The sequence below is a fragment of the Aspergillus foveolatus genome (assembly GCF_047715535.1).
Source record: "Aspergillus foveolatus strain CBS 279.81 unplaced genomic scaffold BDW70scaffold_48, whole genome shotgun sequence".
Lineage (NCBI taxonomy): Eukaryota > Fungi > Ascomycota > Eurotiomycetes > Eurotiales > Aspergillaceae > Aspergillus > Aspergillus foveolatus.
The window spans coordinates 107,044-126,057 of NW_027396112.1; the positions used below are offsets into that span (position 1 = coordinate 107,044).

Below are 19,014 nucleotides of genomic sequence, written 5' to 3' on the forward strand. Positions count from 1 at the left end.
AGATCAGATCAGCCTCGGTTCTCCGCAAACCCCAGGCAGCTCCTCACCCGAATCCGACCCATAAAGCCACCCGCACTGTTTATAAGGAGTGCTTGTCGTCCCTATTTATCCCCTCTGACCATCATCGCTCCTTTTCTCTTACACTCATTTCCGTTCCTAACCCATCTTAGCCCCAAACATAAGCAAAATGGCCACCACCGCTCGTCAGCGTCTCCAAGCGCTCAGCCAGCAACTAATCGAAGGAATTCCCGACGCAGGCACTTTCGAGGACATCCCCAAGATTCGCCAGGTTGCGGGAGATTCAGTTGGGCCGTATGCACCACATTCATCCTTGCGTCTTATATCCATGCGGGCATGGTAGAGCGTCAAACTAACCGAGGTGTATGTATGTAGTCGAGTGAAGGACAAAGTCGCCATTATAACCGGTACTCCATCCACTTACCACTGAAAAAGATAGTATTACTAAAGAAGCAAAAGGAACAAACTCGCCCCTGGGCATCGGGCGCGCAACAGCGCACCAATTTTCGCGCAACGGTGCGAAGGCCATCTATATCTGCGACTTCACGAGCACACACCTTCCCACCCACGCCCGGGAAATCAAGTCCCTCTACCCGTCCGTCGACGTGCACACGCGCACCTTTGACGCAGCAGATGAAGCCGCACTGAAGGCTGTGATTGACGAGGCCATCCAGAATTACGGGCGGCTCGACATCTTTTTCGCCAATGCTGGAATCTCAGGCTCTAATGTTCCCTTCACGGAAGTGACAGGTGAGCAATTCGCGGAGACGCTGCGGATTAACACAGTGGGTGTATTTTTAGCCGCAAAGCATGCTAGTCTGGCAATGAGGAAGACTAGTCCGGAGAAGAAATATCCTGGGGGCAGTATTATAGCTACAGCGAGTGTGGCGGGGTTGAGGTCGAATGCGGGGGCGACGGATTACAGCGCGAGCAAGGCGGCTGTTGTATCTATTGCACAAACTGTGGCTTTCCAATTGGCTGGGACGGGGATCCGGATTAACGCGATCTGCCCCGGCGTTGTAGAGACGGGGATGACGGCTGCGATGTACGAGGCTGCGCGCGCGAGGGGGACAGAGCGCAAGATTGGGCAATTGAATCCACTGCAGCGCGGTGCCGTGGCAGATGAGATCGCACGGGTTGCGCTGTTCTTGGGAAGCGATGAGAGTAGTTATGTGAACGGGCAGGCGTGGGCGGTTTGCGGTGGACTCAGTGCTGGTCACCCTGTGGTTCCCGGAAAGTTGGCTTGATTGCTACGCCAAATGTATATACATCTTCAGGCTGAAATTGAATAATCTCATGTTTTACTTATAGACAAGTATCAATTAACTAAATCCACCGGCTACGGTGGGCGAACACAGAGTCTGCGCTTCTTGAGCACAGCGGCAACTTTCAAAGCAGCTCCGTTGCGAAGAATATCGACAAAGGGAATCGGGGGTGATTGATCGGAAATAGTGGGAGAGAGAGAGAGTGAGTGAGAGAGAGAGGCTCGCCCGGCATGTGGAGGCCGCGGGCTATCTATGTAAAGGCAGCAAAAGACGCCCTAGAACACTATGTTCTAGATGAAAGAAAAACCGCCCGACAGCGGGCGCGAAGGGTGGGGAATCAAGCTAGGCCGTCAACCGGACGGCCCTCAACGAAAAGTGAAATAAGAGAGAAAAAGGCTCATCCAGAAGAAACAAAGGCGTCCAGAAAGTTTGACAAGGTGTGGCGGTGGTAGAGTGAATATCCAAGACGGAACAGAAAGATCAAAACACAGAAAGCGCCAAGATTGTTCACAACTCGCTCTAGATCTGACAATATTGTGTACGGAGCAGATGTCGTGTCGAAGTCGTCGAAATCAAACGTCATCGTCTGTGAACGGGAGGTCTCTACGCGAGCATGCGAGGGGTTGTCCGCATAAGGTCCTCGTTCGAATGCTTGGAGAGAGTCCCAGCTTCGCTTGGGTTATCGAGACCTTCCGTTTCATGGGCGTGCTCGTCATCGTCTTCGACGATCCGGGTCGGGATCTCCCCGGGTCCATACTGCTGACTTGACCTTTCTGGGAATGTTGAACTGCTGATCATCGACATTGAGGTGCTTGACCGGTTGTGGATAAGATCTGGCGTAGGAGGAACGCTTGTCCGACCATCCGGGTGGAGGGTGCTGACCTCACTGTCACCCATCTCACTGCCCTCGCGAGGGGTCATCATGCCGCGCGGCTCAAGAGTGGCTTTGCTCGGCACGGCATCGCCATCCTCTGCATCTTGGGCAAGCTGCAGACCCTCGACAGCAGCGGCACACTGCTCGCTGATGCTGCGGATGATTTCCGAGATGGCATCCGTCTTGTCGCGTAAGTAGCGATCGGCAACGTCAGTTACGCTGAGGCGCGCAAGACGGCGTTCTGGTTGACCAATGTTCAGCAGGTGTTGCTCTAGGTCCGGGTTGATACTCGACACACCGTTTGAAGATTCGTTTGTCTTCACGTCCTTCTTCACGTTCTTGTCCTTAACGGGTTCTGCGCTCTCCTGGGCCTGCTCCTCAGCGGCTTCCTGCTCCACTAGTTCGTCGAGTTCCGCTGAGCTGCCGATAGAGCGGACAAGGTGTTCCATATGGTGAGACTTGCCATTGATTAGGCTACGCAGGTGCAGGACGACTCGTTGGGCATCGTCACGCTGGCGAGCAAGACTGGCACTGGTGTGCTGCAAGGCAGCAAGCTCCTTCTGGTTGCGCTTGCGCTCACGCTCCAGCTCTTCTGCGATCTCCTGCTGAAGAACCAACGCCTCGAGGGCATCATCGCGCTGCTTCTCAGTTCCAGAGAGACGCAGAGTAAGACGAGCGACGTCATCCTTCTGCTGATCGATGAGACTAGAAAGGCGGCGGTTCTCACGCTTGTGATTCTCGATCTTGACCTTGAGTTCACTGGTTTCCTTGGTGAGTTGCTCAGCAAAGGCTTGGAACTTAAGGAATTGTTGCTTCCAGGTCTCCAGCTCCTCAACCAAGAAGTTGTTGCGCTTGGTGACCTTGCCCAGCTCGGTATCCATGCGACCCTTGAGATTAATGAAATCTTGCCAGGCTTCCATGGCGTCACGAGAGTACTGGTTACGCTCGCGGACAATCTCGTTCAGATGTCTCATTGACACCTTGGTCATGAGAGGCTTCTTGACCGATCCGCCGAAAATGGCTTTCATGCCGGTGTTGCGTCCCTAAAGAGTCAGTTTACAGAAACTAGAAGCTGGTACGGTGTACTAACCAATTTCTCACACACGTGGTCCATAACACCCATGACCGCATCCTGGTTCCACCAGCTGGGTTCCTCAACGCTCTCGACCTCACCTCTCATGACGATGATCTGGCCAGCTGGGATGAGTTTGCCGCCGGCATAGGCGGAACGGAGATGGTTGGGAACACCCGACGGGGAGACATCGCCGTTCAACGCCTGCGTCAAGCGGTTGATGAACTTAGTTCGCTGGCCGGGGTTCAGGATGTTCGGTGGGCTGGAGGTGAGCACAAAGTTCCGGTCCAGGTCCACCACCAGAGCGTCGGATGGCGCGTTGAAAAGTGTTCGGCATTCGGCCGTCACACCAAGAATGTAGGGTCCAGGTTCCTGCACAAGGTCTTTGATATGGCGGGCATGGACCACAGGTACATATAAGCCGCTCCACTCGTAGATACGAACGCAGTAGCGGATAGTTTCGGCCGCAATGGTGAGCATGGCCGGGTAATGACTGACAAAGATAATACGGCGAGTCGGGGAAACGGCGGCTTCAATTACGCCGACAATGTTGGGGATTGAGAGACACGTGAACAGCGGCCACATCGAGAAGTTCTGGAAGCCCGTGGGGGAGGACGGGAACTGGTAGCAGAGCGCATAGTCCTTCATGTCGATCCGAACAAGATCATTGAGGCGAGGCGCGGGGAAGCTGAGGATGCGGGAGACCTCCTCAGCGTGGAACAGATTCGTGGCCTTGTTCCAGTGGATCCACATTCCACGGAGATAGTCGCCGAGCAGGTCGTACAACGGATATCGAGAAAGGAAACTCAAACAGTATGGGATCCAATATGTCTCATCAGGGTTGTCGTAGTAATCCGACTCGGTCTTCTTACGCAGCTCGCGGATGGTCTCAGCACGCTTCTCATCGGCTCGCGACCAGACGCGGAGGGCAATGCCGTATAGGGTGTGTGATGAGTCCTGCTGCAGGACGAAAGCATGGTGGACACAGTGCGGTTGGTTCTTGCCGGTGCAGATCTCCACGTCGTGAGGAAAGCAGGCCTGTACACATAGGTTAGTCCATCCAACTGAATGCAGACTATCATCCAATACGCACTCTCATTGCTGAATGTAAAGCTTTGGCGATCTCATTGTCCTGCTCCAGGCGGGGACTGCTTCCCAGGATCTCGGGCAGCCAAAACTGGCCGACGGCGCCCTTCATATGACCGATCTTTCCCTGAGAAGGCGTGGGCGCCTTCACCCACTGGGCGGGCTCGCGGCCGACACCACATACCATATACGCATGAGTGAGTGTTTTCGGTGTGCGTTGGGCCGGTTTGGCATTCGACTGAGAGGGGATCGGCTGTGTGATACGAGAATGGAGCGAGGATGTACGGCTAGGAACGACCAGCGAATTTTCCCCTTGGTCGCGCGTCGATGGGCGGTCGCGGGTCGGCGGGCGGAAAGAGTGGTCTCTCAGAGACGCACCCATATTGGCGAGCGAAGACGGTTATGCAAATGACTGTATGGTGGTATCGCAAGTATGGAAACGCCTGACAGGAATCTAGCCAGGCGGGGCAGCACTGCTGAGGGAGAACGAGAGCGAGAGACAAGAAGAAAGGGAGGGACAATGGCGGGAAACGAGTGCAGCCTGAGTGAATGACGGGATGAAGGCTGGCTGTCTGATTGCTATAAAGCGAAGAGCATCTCCAGTCCAACAAACCGTCGAGCGAGAGAGGTCGTACGGATATCGAAGCAATGCACCTTGCTTCAGTACCTCTCTGAGCCGCCGTTGAGGAGTTTTGGGATGGAAGGGGAAAAGCTCACGAAGACAGAGAGAAGGAGGAGTGATGGGAAGAGGTGAGGAGGGAAGAGCCGAAGCGGGAGGGGGCAGTCAGGAACAGGAACAGGAGTTACAGGACCAAGAACAGGGGGAAAGAGGAGACCACGGCAAGCAGGGAGTCAATCTTGTCCTTGGAGAGTTTAGACCACGGGCTAAGGGGCGCGGATATTAATATCAGAATTTTATTATGATAATTATAATAATATATTTCCATTATTACTGAGTTCAGTCTAGGCTGCGGAGTCGTTTGTCGTTCCTGCGCCAGTGCTGCTAGAGCCTAGTCAGGGACGCGGTCATGGCGAGTGGGAAGCTCTGCAGAGAACGCCCAGCCAAGCTGATATGTGTGGATCCTGCTCTCAAAAATATGTCAGGAAGTGATGTATATGAGACGGTCTACTGACCGCCCATCCATTGAGACCGTGAGACCGTGAGACTGTGGAATCGTGGAATCGCTGAATCGTAGTGGAAGCTTCCACGCGATGGCGGGATCGCCACGAGCCCGAGCAGGGCCGACCATGGCCGGCCATGGTCCATGGCCAGGAGGCCAGGACTCCAGCAGTGACAAATTTGGCTTCAGTGCTAGCAGGCTAACCAGGCTAACCAGGCTAACAGGCGCTAACCGAGCTCGAGCTTATCAGGGGCTGAGGGATCTGAAACCGAGGACAGCAGTTCTCTGGCTCAGGGATGATCGCTATTTACCACTCGGCTGGCCTCGATAGGCTGTTTCTGGTATGTTTCTGGTATATTTCTGGGATTCACGATTCTGCATCTCATTTGAGTGGGTGACGACGTCGTGTCGATGAATCGATAGATCGAGACCGCTGGATCTAAGCTTATCCCAGTCGTTTTGTGTGGCTGACGGCTGTCGGCTGCTTGCTGTCTGTTCTCTGTTGTCAGTCTGCCGCCTACTGTCTGCTGTCAGTACAATGACCTTATCGTGACCGTTTCCTTCGCGTATCGGAGAATTTGTGATTTGGCTGCGAGCCCCCCACAGCTTAGGATCCTGGCCAGCAATCCATGATCCCAGTCCAAACGACAACCTGGGCGCGTTTGGCTGCTGTGTACTGTGAGGCATCCAGGTCGGGTTACTCAGTAATCCCCAGTATTTCTTGCATTACTTGCTGAATCTGTCCATCGATGATCATCATTCATCCCGCCAGAGTTTGAGCGGTCGACAGGCTGGCAAACTTAATCAGAGCGACTGTGCGACTTCGGCGTAACACCGTACATCCTCCCCAAACCCATGCTCGAGTCTTTCGGGAGGTTGTACAATTTTGTGGCACATGTACAGTCAGCCTCAGTGACATAAAAAAAGGCATTATTTTCAATCTCATTGAGACCGAGACCGATCTCTCCGTTTACCCGCGATTGCCAACGCAGCTGCCCAGTACCAATGATGTGCATATTGAAATATCAATCTCTCTAGTCGCTCGCCGCGACGGTTCACATCTTGTTTTCTCCGCCGATCGGTGGTCTGTCCGCATTTGTTTTTCTCCCTCGCGCCCGTTGGTTTCCGTTGGTTTCATGCCGCAAACTGCGGGTCTCGCGTTCCTAGCCTTCAGCTTCGACTGCGGCCCTGACTCGAGCGTTGAGCCATCCCCAGGCCTAGAGCCCCAGGTTCCAAGCTCCAAGCTGAATGCTGAAAGCTGCAAATTCGCATTTGAGGGGTACTGGCGAATCATTGATTCCACCGCGTACGGATTACGGGTACTGCTGTGCTGCACTATGAATCCTGTTGCATCAGCCCGTCACCATAGTCTACGCAGTGCAAGATCGACTCGTCAGAATCATAACGTCGTGACTGCTTCACTGCTTGCGGCGAAGCAGCGACGGAGCAGCGACGACACTATAGATCTTTTGTTCGCAAGCCCCAATCTGTGTCACGTAGGCTCGGTGCCCCGGACAGTTCTGCAGCCAGTATCAAACGGCGACCTCCCATGCTGCCCGAGTCGCCGACAGCATCGACCTAGGTATCACTGATCAATATCGAGGCACAGGGCCGCTGCTCCACCTGCACTTCCGGTCATCCTGTCTTCGATTGACGCCATCATGATCTCCGACGTCAGCACGAGCCCAAACGAAGCCCAAGCCTGGGAATCCTGCTGGATGGCACCGTCGTAGGTTTAACACGTCCCGCACTTTGGTCCTTCATCTGTACGTAAAGTGGGAACGTCTGGTGTAGCTGCCGCTGTGGGTATCGGTAGATTGAATGGTCAGTCTTGCGGATGGGCGTCCGTATTGAGCCGAGCGCATTGGATACCGCTCAATTGTCCTTGCGCGGCTGCGCCTTGTTTGCATAAAAAAACCACTGGAATTGGGACAGAAGTATGGAATAGCGAATCTAGCATTTTTCTCGGTGGTGCAGACAGGTAGTGCAGACATCATGGGAGATATGGGCGTAGATCCAGGCAAGGCACTCTTAGAACTACCCACGATTTCAGAGCAAGTTTCGCGCATTGTATTGTCCCATCTGAATGCGTCCGGTCAAGCTATGGGTTTGTCCTTGGGGGAGGATCTATTGCGTGTTCTGACTTGCCGAACGCCATAAGTTGTTGCGCTAGATATATATTTGCGTGACCCTCGTCCAGCAACCACCCACCTAGACCATCTACTTTGGACCGTAGTACTTACCCACCTCTAAAATATACTGTGTCTTATCAATACTCTCCTTGAGTCCTGTGATACCACGATTGCGGCAAAGTAGGAACTTAATGGTACTATCTACCCACGGACAGAACCCTCGGTATCCTCGTATGCACCGTGGTCTACCGCGACAGAGAGAAATCAAAATAGAACGGTCAACCTCACCGAATTGTGTCCCACACTCCACTGAAATCCCATGCAGCATTTATGATTCATCACCTGCACTTGTATTTACGCAGGGATTTCAACGGCGAATGCCAATGGAGAAATCATCGCTTAGCTTTATTCTCGGACGCTAAAACGGACAGATCATATTCAACGTTGGATCTATATTATGCAATGTGCATGCGCGCCCGATGAAACTTCAACTGTAGCACAATAATCTCTTGTCCCACGCGAGACAGAGGACGGATCGGGTGGACTCGTCTTATCTGGCGGCTCTCGTTTCAATGAAGCCTCACGGAGAGTGCTTGAGCGGGGGAGCTATGTTGTTTTCTCCGCGTTCAGGGACGCTTCTGGCGCGGAATTGAACAGATGGGAATGAGCGGGGTACATCGCCGTTTTTAATGTAGGTAGAAACTGCTAATTTGGTAGATCTCCAGTGTAAGGCTAAGAAAAAAAAATAACAGATCCTAACCTTGGGATGGCGAACTCAAATAAAAGAAAGAATGAAAAAAGAAAGCTGGACCCGCCGGGAATTGAACCCGGGATTTCCTCAATGCAAATGAGGCGTCATACCCCTAGACCACAGGCCCAAGTTGTTAGTAAGCTTTTGGCTTACAGTATATACCCTTCTTTGACATAACAGAAAAGTGATGAGCGCTCTGGTCTCCCCAAAGCCACTTAAAAGTACGTTGTGATCTTCTCGGCAAGTAGATAAGAGTATAAGCAACATATATTTCATCATATCGTACAGATTCGTGAACAGTAGACAGTTTAGCTACTGAAAAACATACACCATCCCAGCCCGATCCACGCTTATAATCATCCCATACGGTACCCTTAGCACTGCAACATCCTGGATAAAATCTAGATGGCTCTTCAAGAGCTGCTGCTGCTGGAGGCTTATCACCGTGCTCCTTGGTAGCCGTCCTCCGCCGCTCCTCTTGCCGCTCCCTTTTGCACCACCCGCGTTGGCAGCGGGGTTGGGTAGGTGCTCGATGGCGACGGTCAGAGATTGCGTGGGCGAGGATACCACGTACCGCGGGGACCCTGTAACTGTTCCATCGGAGATGGGATCCAGTCCGCTGATAATACAAGACTGATCTGGGCGATGCAGATCCCAGAATCGGATTTTGCGGTCGCAGCCGCCGGAGATGATGAAGCCGACGCGGGTGCTGTTATCTCTCCCATCTTCAGGGCAATCAAATCCGCCGATGAAGGTGCTGATTCCGGTTCCGGATGAGGTACCCGTTGAGGATGGACCGGATGGTGGTTCGACTGTTCCTGTTCCGAAGCGACTGAGCATGCCTTCTGGGCGGTCTCCTTCGACGTGCCAGGCTTCGTAGTCTTTGAGATTTGGTTGGGACCGCCTGGCAATTTCGTTGTCTGAAACGTCCTTTGCCTGGTTTAGGTGGTTGTGTCCTAGTGCGGGTGAATCAGCCCGGTACACTTCACGACACTTGGTCTTCTCTATGTCCCAGACAATGATCTCGTTTCCATGGCTGCCACTTGCGGAGACGCACACCCACCGGCCATGGCCTTTGGTCGGATGGAGCTGCAGCCTGTGAATAGGGCCTGAGCCCGACAAGCCCCAGGCCTTAAGCCGCACCTGGAACCGGAGATCCCACAGGTTAAGGATTCCGTGTGTCGTACCGACGAGGAGCCAATTGTGTTTACGGTCGCAGCAGAAAGAAGTAGGGGTTCCGTGGTGGGTCGGGTTTTGCAAGGTGTATACTGGTCGCATGGTTTTCATGTCTAGAGCGATGATTCGGCACATGCTCGTTGCAACGAGCAGCGTTGACTGTGCGTCCGTGCGAAAGTGTTCCATCCAGACTGCGTACTCAGGCGACGCATCATCTGTAGTGGATAACTGGTACTCGCGCACAAGCTGTAGCTTCCCATAACGCACTGTGCCGTTGGAATTGTGGTATCCAACTTTGACAGCATGGATACTGCCATCAGTGGCACCGCTGACGAATGTATGTGTATTCTCAACGAAAGTTAGCGCTCTCACCTTGGCGTCGCTAGAGTGACGGTACGTTTGGCGCGACCGAGGTGTGAGGTTTTTCTCCAAGCGTGTGGTGTCCCATACTTTGACAGTGCCATCGTCGGAGCCAGTGATGAAGAACGAGTGATCTGGAGCGACGACTACTCGGTTCACAGGTCCACTATGCTCTCCGAAGAGCGTCACCAGCGTCCCTGTTGGTTTCCAGACTTTGCTCACATCGCCGTCCGCTTTCATAATCGGCCGTCGAGTATCCAACTCTTTGACATAGGGACCAAGATCAAAGAAATCTGTGGGATAGTTCTCCGCAAATACAGAGTCTAAAAGCCTGAGAATCATCGGATCGTTCCCTGCGTACGAGTGGTTGGCCCGGTACTGATGGGTCTGTAGGTCCACAGGTTTCCTTTCACGAGGAGCAGGCGATATAGCATCCCTCTGGGCTGGAACGCCGATCTTACCAAAGGCATTCGCTGAATTGGTCCCTGTTTCTGCGTATGCCTTTGCGGTATCCCTGCGATTGAGCAAACTTATAGCACTAGATTTTTTCTGCATCCCAGCTTTCAATCTCCTCAGACTAAGATTGTCCGTCTCCGTTGACGAGCTCTCTTGACCAGGGCTCCGTCTACCTTCTGGTAGCCTGCGCTCAGCATCAGAGCTAGGGGGCGACATTGGGCGAGATCCCGCCGCTGCACTCGGCGACGACGCGATAGGGGAAGATGTGGGAGACTCTTCTGCACGAAGTACCTCAATAGCGTTCGGCCGTGGAGTAGAGATAGCGGCTTCAATTTCCTGCTGAGCCTGACTTTTGGAGCGTGCATGTCGCCGTCGCGAGCTCGTAGTATTGTCGATTGTGGTTGAGGCATCAAGCAGTGCGTCGGCGATAGTATGTGTCTTACTATCCTCGGCTCGGGCCGATTGCGGCCTCCCCACAGGATTCTCGTGATTTCTTCGCGCCTTGACGTTTTGGCTTTTGTCAAAGAACACTGTTTGGGGTGTAACTCCATAATCGATCAAGGCAACCACGTTATTTAGCGAAACCCCTGCGCTCTCGTGATCCTTGGTCTGACGCATGGAGACCCTCCAAATGTGTTCCCGCAAGGCGAGCAGTTTAGACTCGTCCTCAGTGGTCATTCCCAACGCTCTCAACTTCGCGATCCATTGCTCGTCCTCATCATTTTTAGGTTGCGCGGTTAGGGAGAAGGCCTTCGAACCCCTCTTCTGAAAGGCGGCATCAGCGCTACCCAGAGAAGCACCATCTCGACCGACAGACTTCCAAAAAAGTCCCTTTTCAGCTTGCGATGCCCACACAAACGCCTGCTCATACAAGGCCTTAGGGAGTGGAGTTTTCAGAGCATCGAGTATGTCTCCTTCGGAGAAGTCCACGATACTCACCTTTAAGAACGGGCGAACGAGGGGGGTGAGAATGGAATACTTATCGGCCGTGGACAGAAATTTGGTTGAATTGACAACCAGGCTGACAGCAGCTTCTCGGATCCAGGCGTTTGGATGTACTAAGAAACGCACAGTGGCATGTAGAAGATCCCATGTGGTGGATCTCTGGAAAAGACCAAGATCCGCCATGGCCGCAAGCGAGCGAAGGACTCGTTCAACAACAAACTCCTCTGGATCTGTCATTGACTGAACCATTAGAGGTAGAATATACTGCTCCAGGCTGGTGCTGCCAACATAGACAGCAACGCCCACGACAGCCTCGAAGAACGCACATTTGAGAATCCAATCCCGATCATTCAGATATGTATTGAGATGGCTTAGGATTACTTCGTTTGTCTTCATGGTGCCGAAAAACACGCATAGACTGGGAACAGATCCCAGAAACGCGCGGCGGACAGCAGTATCGGTATCCGTCAACAAGGCTTTGGTGTGAGCTTCAAAGTAGTCAAGGAGATCTATCCTTGCTACGTCATACAGATTATGGTATGTGGAATCCTCAGTCCATCTCGGCTCAGAGCCAGCTGGTATTAGTGCCGGCAGGCGCGTGTCCGAGCGTAATGCTTGGATCATATCCAGGAACCGGAGCGAAGAATGCGCGAGGGATGCAATACACGAGGCATACGCGGCACGCACAGACGGACTGGGTTGTGAGTTTGCGTTCGGAACAAACGGTTGTAATCTCGGAAAGATATATTCGGAGAAAAGATATGCATTGACGGGCGAGACAGCTTGGACCATCTCCAAAAGCCGTGCAAGAGAGCGTATCGCCGCGATCTTCACAGAGTCCGTTCGGTCGTTGAGAAGGATCATGATGTACGGGAGAATGCGGTCTAACTTAGCTTCGTCGGATAGCCTCTCTGCGAATGCAAGAAGGATATCACAAGCTTTGGTTCGCGCTGATGATTTGGAAGTGCTGCGGAGACTGGATACAACGAGCGTCAGGAAGATCAGCACCCCATCATCAGTTGGCGTTCGATCCGAGTATTTGTAACGCGGCAGGTCAAGCTCCACAGGGAAGGTACCGCTTGTAAGCTTAGAAGTTGTGCTCAAGGACCCGTTTTTGCTGGGCTCAAGATGCGCACCTAGAAGAGAGGATATCTTGTCAAAGTCCAGATAAACCCGCTCAATCCTGTCATCGGCTTCTCCCCGATTTGCTGACCCAGCCTCAACTTGTGTCCTACCAGATGGGTCGGTCATGAGGGACATGTATTGGTGTAGAAAACTGTAAAAATATTCGGGGAAGGCCTTGATCTTCCAGAAGTTCAAATATTCCTCTGCCGAGTATCTGGATTCAGGGTCGAGTTGGATCATATGGAGGATCAGAGCGCGTATTTCGGGATCTTCAATCTTGGCTAGCTGGCTATGCTCGGGACTGTATTCACCTTTTCTGTACTTGTAGATTTGACTCAGTGTGAAGATTGGCGACTCCAAGAATAACTCGGCAATGACACAGCCAGCGCTGAATATGTCCATGGCCCAGTTCACATTCCTACTCCCTGGTTCCTCATCGGCGACAAGGAACCGTTCCGGAGCCAGGTAGCAAGTTCGACGTCCGGAAGTGTCAAAGTAGAAGGAAAAGTCGGCAGGGTTGTCCTCCGGGAGAAAGGTAGGTTTGAAAGAAGAGGAGAAATCTGAGAGGTACACCCAGTTCCAGGCCGTGACCAAGACATTTTCTGTCTTGATATCACCGTGGAAGACATCGACTGCATGGCAATCCCGGAGAGCACAGAGGAGTTGGAAAGCAATCCATTTCTTCTCGATGTCCTCTGGAAAAGGCCGAGTACTATGCGAGTTAGCCATTGTATATCCTAAAATAGTGCAGCAATTCCATACCTCATGCGATCATAGAGCGAGCTGTGGATGTACTGACGAACGAGGTAACCCCCAGTACTCGTTTCGAGTATTCTCTGATACGCCAACGCATTTGGAATATCTGATAAGAGCTTGCGTTCCCCTGTAGAGTATTAGAGCTTCGGTATTGGACGAATAGACAGCTGAGACATACGGATGATAGCTCTGACATATGGCTCAAGCTTCATACTCGGGTAAGGCTTCATGATTACCTTTACAAAGACTAAGCCATTCTTTTGCCTTGCTCGGATGCTCTTCATGAACCGGCCGCCGCCCATAGATTTCTCATATGTCAGGTCGGACAGCTCGGGAATATCGATCCCCGCCGAACCCGCAGAGAGGGTCGTGAGGGAGTAGCCTTGACCCATAGTGTCGCGGCGTCTTCATTTCATAAAAATAGGTTCATAAAACGGTCATGTTTAGGAAGCATCTAATGGAAGCCCAGATGATTATCCCACGAACTATCTCCGTCGAGACCTGACCTGTACGATCAGAGATCACAATTGGAGGACAGAGGACGCGTACGGCACCTAAGAGGGTCCAGGGACGGGCGGCCGCGACATCACATGGCAGAAAGGCGGTGAAGGCCAGCTTATCTCTGGCCATCATCCATTCAATATTCTAGGTAGTGCACAACCACCTTTAGTGTTTCTCTTCGCTTAATGTCTTGGTGCTTTTTATGAAGTGTATTTGGCAAAATTGATGTGCAGAGCTTTTTGGTTGCGACTATATCTCTTTCTTTTCCTGACTCATAGACGGCTTACCTTCTTGCACGAAGGTTGAATCATCTCAACCAATAAGCAGCTTCAAAATCGCTAGGTCACTGCTGTCCGTACCTGCGCCCAGGTGCGCATTCCTGGCCCCGAGTCCTTTTAAGCCTGCCTATAGCATCTAATCAGCTGCCAGACCGTAATTGTAGGCACTGTTCTCAACAAGACAGAGACTTCTGTTCTCTCGACTGTCAAAGAGGGCCGATCGAGCTATCGCCATTCAGTATACAGTACTAGAAGCCAAAACCTATTCCCAGCTTGTGGTAAACTCCTGAGCCGGCGGAGAGTTGGATAATTTCTCTCGGGGTAGACCTCCGTCTCCCATAATGTTGCATGAGTCCATGGCTTCGCTAGCTCCGTCGATAAATGACCGTGTTGAAATTCCGATCATTGACGACGACGAGCCGCTCGTCGATGTGGTTCAGAAGTTGCATAGGTAACATGATGTAGGACCGCTGTGCCCGTGCTGAGCTAACTCGCTTCGGCCAGTTTCATGGTATCGTCTATATCAGAGGTGTGGTATAAATTCGAGGAGATCAAACTGGCTCCAGACCCACGTCTGCGAGCACTGGTAAATTCATTGGCAGAGGATTCTCACAATCCTCGTATTGTGCCTGCCTTGATGTAAGTTGGGACATGCCGTTCCACCTTGACTGTATTTCTGAATTTGTGATACAGGATCCTCAAGTGGAAGTTCGACAAAGTTGCTGAGCACGACGATGGCCAAAACGAAACGAGAGGATATGCGTGCGAGTATGTGGCTTGGCAGTTTCTCTGCCATCTCAATGAACGCGAGTTGATCGAGTATCTCCTTGAGGAGCTTAAACCCCCAACCCAATACACAAGCAGTATCGACTCTGCCGAGGCTGGTATAGCCGGCCGTGCAACTTGCATGGCTGAGAATAATTTGCCCGGAGATGAGCATACTCCGTTGCTGTCCAGCTCCACTACTCGATCACAGCTTTTAGAGAGGAACAGACAACACGAGGGTTATTTTGGTAGCGAACATCCGGAGTCTAACAACTACTTCCCTGATGCGGATGGAGATGGTTTCTCCATGTTCCTTGGCCTGAATGCGCTCGAGATTGCTACGATTGCCCACGCAAAGAAGTTTCTTAGCCAAAAAGTGGTGCAGAAAGTGGTGAATGACATTTGGAACGGAGAAATAGTCTTTTGGGACTCGCTGAGTGTCCACTCCACCAAGAAACCTCAGCGTTTCAATAAAAGGTAGGCTCCTCATTCTTGTCTGAAAATTCAAGCCTCAGAGTACTCACGAGTACAACAGGACGGCTGATCCTTATTCTCGGCTTCGTGTTCCTGTGTATCGGAAGGCTTTCGAGGCTGTGTTCTTTGTCTCTTTCCTCCTTCTCTACTATGCAGTCTTGCTGGAACGAAACCCAACGAGAGTTGGGAACTTTGAAGCCATATTATACGTCTGGATTGCAGCTTTTGCTTATGACGAGCTGAGCGGCCTCGTAGACTCTGGCATGCTTTTCTACCAGATGACCTTCTGGAATCTCTGGGATCTGTGTATAATTGGGACTGGACTTGTATTTGTCGTGACAAGTAAGTTCCTTATTTCATTTGAGACTGCTCAAAGTGCCAAACGATACCGATCGCACTCAATCAGCTCCGCACCCAAATGCCTCGCATTGCAGCTTCATGCACTCTTTGTGCCTGCTCTATGGATTCTTTACTGAAGACCTGCCCAGGGATCATCGGCTTAGGTGAAAAGGACGAATATATCACGGACCTATCGTTCGACATACTTTCGTTGGAGGCACTGTTTCTCGTACCAAGGCATGTCACGCACCAGAGCATCTTTGGTATCGAAACCAGAAAAATAACAATCTGGAACAGGATATTTTCCCTCGTCAGCTTGAATCCCTACTTTGGAAGCTTAGTATGTTTATTCTGCTTGAAAAAGCCTTGCAACGAACTGACAGACTTGCAATAGATTCCCGTTCTCAAGGAGATGGTACCATACCCTCCCCTGGCGCCAACGCAGTAAGGCTGATTTTACCTGTTTTAGACCAAAGCCTTCTTTCGATTTGTTCCTGTGATTATCATCCTGTACCTGGGTAAGTGGATCGTTACGCATGCCAAGCGGTTGATGCCAAGACATTGCACCTTATAGGGTTCCTGACGACTTTCACGATGCTCGCCCGTGACCGACTTTCGTCCAAGAATATGTCCTGGATTTTAGTCTATGTGTTCTTTGGGTATGCGGTGAGAACTCTCTGTCTTTGACCGCTTCGCTAATTAGCCGTGCGAGGCAGATCGAACTACCTGGGTTTTGTGCGTCAACTCCGTCTTCGAACAGAGGGGCCGAGATGCATTTACTGACGTGGCTGAATTGATTGGCTCACAGGACATATGCTATGATGTGAGTGCAAGACTATCCTGCGCTTAGAAACTGTCGACTTTTGGGACAAGTCTTTTACCAAAATGGTTGGCTCTCGTGTTAAGATAACTGACGCGCTAAATCCTTAGATCTCCCCAGTCTTTGGATGCGGGTTGATGTAAGTCCTCCAACTGTAGTTGCTGCGCCACAGGACGCCTCCCACGAACCCCTCGCATGCTTTCTGTCATATTTTTGGTTTCCCACGCGGTCACTCGATTCCTGCTATTCTTTTCAGGCGCTAAAGCCAACATGGCGGTGCACTTTGAGTGTTCCGACTGTCCCACCAGAATTGTCGCGGACGCGGGCCGCAAGGCCCCACACCCCTTGATCGCCGGCTGACACGGTCATGTTCTAGGCTCGTTTTTGTCTCGGTAACAAGTTTGTTATTGATCTCCTCACTAGTCAGTCTCATGAGCATGAGCATGGAGGGTGTAGGTCTCCCTTGCTGAACCGGGCTTCTTTGCGGCGCTGATCGACTTCCTTTTAGGTTATGTCGCATGCCCGAGAAGAATATCTCTTCCAGTTAGTGATAAAATTGCGTTGGAAGTTTATCACAGCGACTAATTCAATAGGCTGGCCATCTACGTTCTAGAAAGCAGCACTTCCAGGAGACTAACATACTTCATGCCTCCGTTGGTGAGTTCATACCATCCTGACTGCAGGCGTTAACCGCTAACAGAAGGCACCTAATTCTACAGAACCTCATTCCACTCCTCTGCATTCGCCCAATGAGACTTTTCCTACCTGCAGCGGAGATCCGGCGAGTGCGCATCATTCTTCTTAGAGCGACTCACCTACCGTGTGTTGCACTGCTTTGGGCTTATGAGTCCAGTCGCCGTTTTCTGTCAAGGAGGGACAGCCTTGCTTCAGCAAGAATGACGCCCAAGAGGTTGAGTCGTCCTACCTCCACGATACAGGCTCGCTCTGGCCCGTATAGCCATCACGTTGTGGCTTTGACTTCTGGGCTAGACTTTCATTCCCGCGCTTCTCTCAGGACGAGAAGGCACTCACAACATGAGCAGCGACCGGGACAGGAAGAAGAAGTAGCAGACATGCTTGACGAGATGGAAAGGCTGCGTGCTCAGATGGGGCGTGTTGCCGCTGCTTTAGGCGTCCATCATCGTCGCCGGCAGTAACCCTAAAGGCCGCTCACACTGAGCCGTCAATGAGAGTACCACATACGAAATCCAGATACCGTAGGGGTTCCTACACTGCTGCTGCATGTACTGTTCCCGACAAAGCAATCTACTTCCAGGGTGATTCGATGAATGGAGAAGTGGGATCAAAAAGCGACATCCTCGTTGAACCCTAGTTCCCCAACGTCGTCAAGACACAGACAAGGAACGTCTAAAGCCAGCTGGTGATTGGCTGAGGCAGGATGCCTTGTGATGCATTCTGCAGTGTGTTGAGACTAGACCAATAACAGCAGCGAAGCAACCAACTGAAGAAATAAGAAGAATAATCGACAATAAACCTTTGCTTGGGCTAGCGGTAACCATAAGACAAATAAGATTGTATGACGATCAGGTGTCGTCCTGGCGCTTCGCATCTGGATCCCTCTTCCCTTCTCCCCCTGACCTGGACTTCCTGCCTCGGCTTCTCGCAACCTCACCAACAACAACCACTATCGTCACCTCGTCGGGTCCCGACTTGACAGATCAATAATGTCTTGCCCTCCGCCAACTTCCTTTTCTGCTTAGCTCCAGTCTCCTCTTTCGACGGTGCGGCTGTGTTTACCAATCATACCAGCGACGCGCACTGCACTTTTGCCAAGCTAGGTTACCAGACTGTCGGGACCTCACTATGCCCTTTTCAACGAAAAGAAAGAAACAAATCTCTGCGCTGTTCCGCCGAAGAGCGACGATCGGAAATGCCAGGCGCCTTGGAGCAATCTTCCTGCGGCCACTGTTGCTGTCCGGCCTTCCGTAGCATGATTCGAGACTCGAAACTTGCGACTCCCCCCTCCGTGAACCTGACTGGGTCTCTTTCACCTCGCCCTGACCAAGATCCCTGAATGATCCTCGTCCCCTCGCCAGACCAGGTGGAAGCGCCCATCTCTCTTGTCTCTTCCCCCTCCATCAAGGGTGTGAGCCCTGTCGGTCCGAACAAAACCATTTGGCGAGAGTGACCGCTTCTCCAGTCATTCCATCAGCCTATGCAGCCCTCCTGCCGGATCCAGCACGCATGGATGGCTTTTTGGACCGGATCACATTATTTCGGCGCTAATTTTCTGTGCACGCTTCTCGAGCATGCCGCGCCTATCTCCGTCCGGATTGCAGAATTGATTGCAGCAAGCCCCGGCCCTGCGTAGCAACCAGGTACCTCCTCCCACACACCACACCCCCATTCACCTTCTCTTCAGTCATGGCAGCCCACTTCTCTTCCCTGCTTCTTCTGCTACACTCATGCAAGACCATTTCGTTCGATTCTGCCTTGCCAGGCAAGGTGTTGAGTTGCCGCCTAGGTTTCTTCTTACTTCAAGGAGACTTTCATTTAATTGTCACTGGTTTGTACCTGGCTGATCGTCTGAGCTGCTGTCAAAGAGTCCGTTGCGAACTATTCTTATATCAGAACATTTCTTCTTAAGTCCCTGCAGTGCTCTAGATTATTACTCTATTTCTGTACGCCTCTTGTGCTCGCAAATCAATCGACTATTGAAACATTACCCTGCGAACACCG

General features: G+C 51.9%; 4 protein-coding genes and 1 non-coding gene across 5 annotated transcripts; 2 read left to right on the top strand and 3 right to left on the bottom strand.

Moving 5' to 3' along the window:
* Positions 1–47: 47 nt before the first annotated feature.
* Positions 48–1,265, top strand: BDW70DRAFT_169988 (SDR family NAD(P)-dependent oxidoreductase; the record flags this gene model as incomplete). Its single annotated transcript, XM_073742820.1, has 3 exons — positions 48–312; positions 394–425; positions 478–1,265. The coding sequence occupies exons 1-3, from the start codon at positions 188–190 to the stop codon at positions 1,263–1,265; spliced, it is 945 nt and encodes a 314-aa protein (XP_073593501.1). The 5' UTR covers positions 48–187.
* Positions 1,266–1,312: 47 nt separating this feature from the next.
* BDW70DRAFT_141247 (DENN (AEX-3) domain protein) lies at positions 1,313–5,173 on the bottom strand. The gene is made up of 3 exons (XM_073737741.1): positions 4,323–5,173; positions 3,248–4,267; positions 1,313–3,200 (listed from the first exon to the last, which is right to left on the bottom strand). Exons 1-3 carry the CDS (start codon positions 4,695–4,697, stop codon positions 1,887–1,889), a joined length of 2,709 nt encoding a protein of 902 aa, XP_073593502.1. The 5' UTR covers positions 4,698–5,173; the 3' UTR covers positions 1,313–1,886.
* Positions 5,174–8,374: 3,201 nt separating this feature from the next.
* Positions 8,375–8,446, bottom strand: BDW70DRAFT_t145. The gene has a single exon. It is a non-coding gene; the product is annotated as a tRNA-Ala (tRNA).
* Positions 8,447–8,564: 118 nt separating this feature from the next.
* BDW70DRAFT_141249 (ubiquitin-binding serine/threonine protein kinase VPS15) lies at positions 8,565–13,647 on the bottom strand. Its single transcript, XM_073737742.1, has 3 exons — positions 13,316–13,647; positions 13,144–13,264; positions 8,565–13,093 (listed from the first exon to the last, which is right to left on the bottom strand). Exons 1-3 carry the CDS (start codon positions 13,527–13,529, stop codon positions 8,632–8,634), a joined length of 4,797 nt encoding a protein of 1,598 aa, XP_073593503.1. The 5' UTR covers positions 13,530–13,647; the 3' UTR covers positions 8,565–8,631.
* Positions 13,648–14,257: 610 nt separating this feature from the next.
* Positions 14,258–17,991, top strand: BDW70DRAFT_169990 (uncharacterized protein; the record flags this gene model as incomplete). The annotated part of the gene is made up of 16 exons (XM_073742821.1): positions 14,258–14,367; positions 14,421–14,555; positions 14,610–15,158; positions 15,217–15,497; positions 15,644–15,731; positions 15,792–15,834; positions 15,889–15,909; positions 15,964–16,012; positions 16,069–16,153; positions 16,211–16,229; positions 16,303–16,317; positions 16,425–16,453; positions 16,691–16,766; positions 16,823–16,857; positions 16,908–16,971; positions 17,034–17,991. The coding sequence occupies 16 exons, from the start codon at positions 14,258–14,260 to the stop codon at positions 17,469–17,471; spliced, it is 2,037 nt and encodes a 678-aa protein (XP_073593504.1). The 3' UTR covers positions 17,472–17,991.
* Between the last annotated feature and the right edge of the window lie 1,023 nt (positions 17,992–19,014).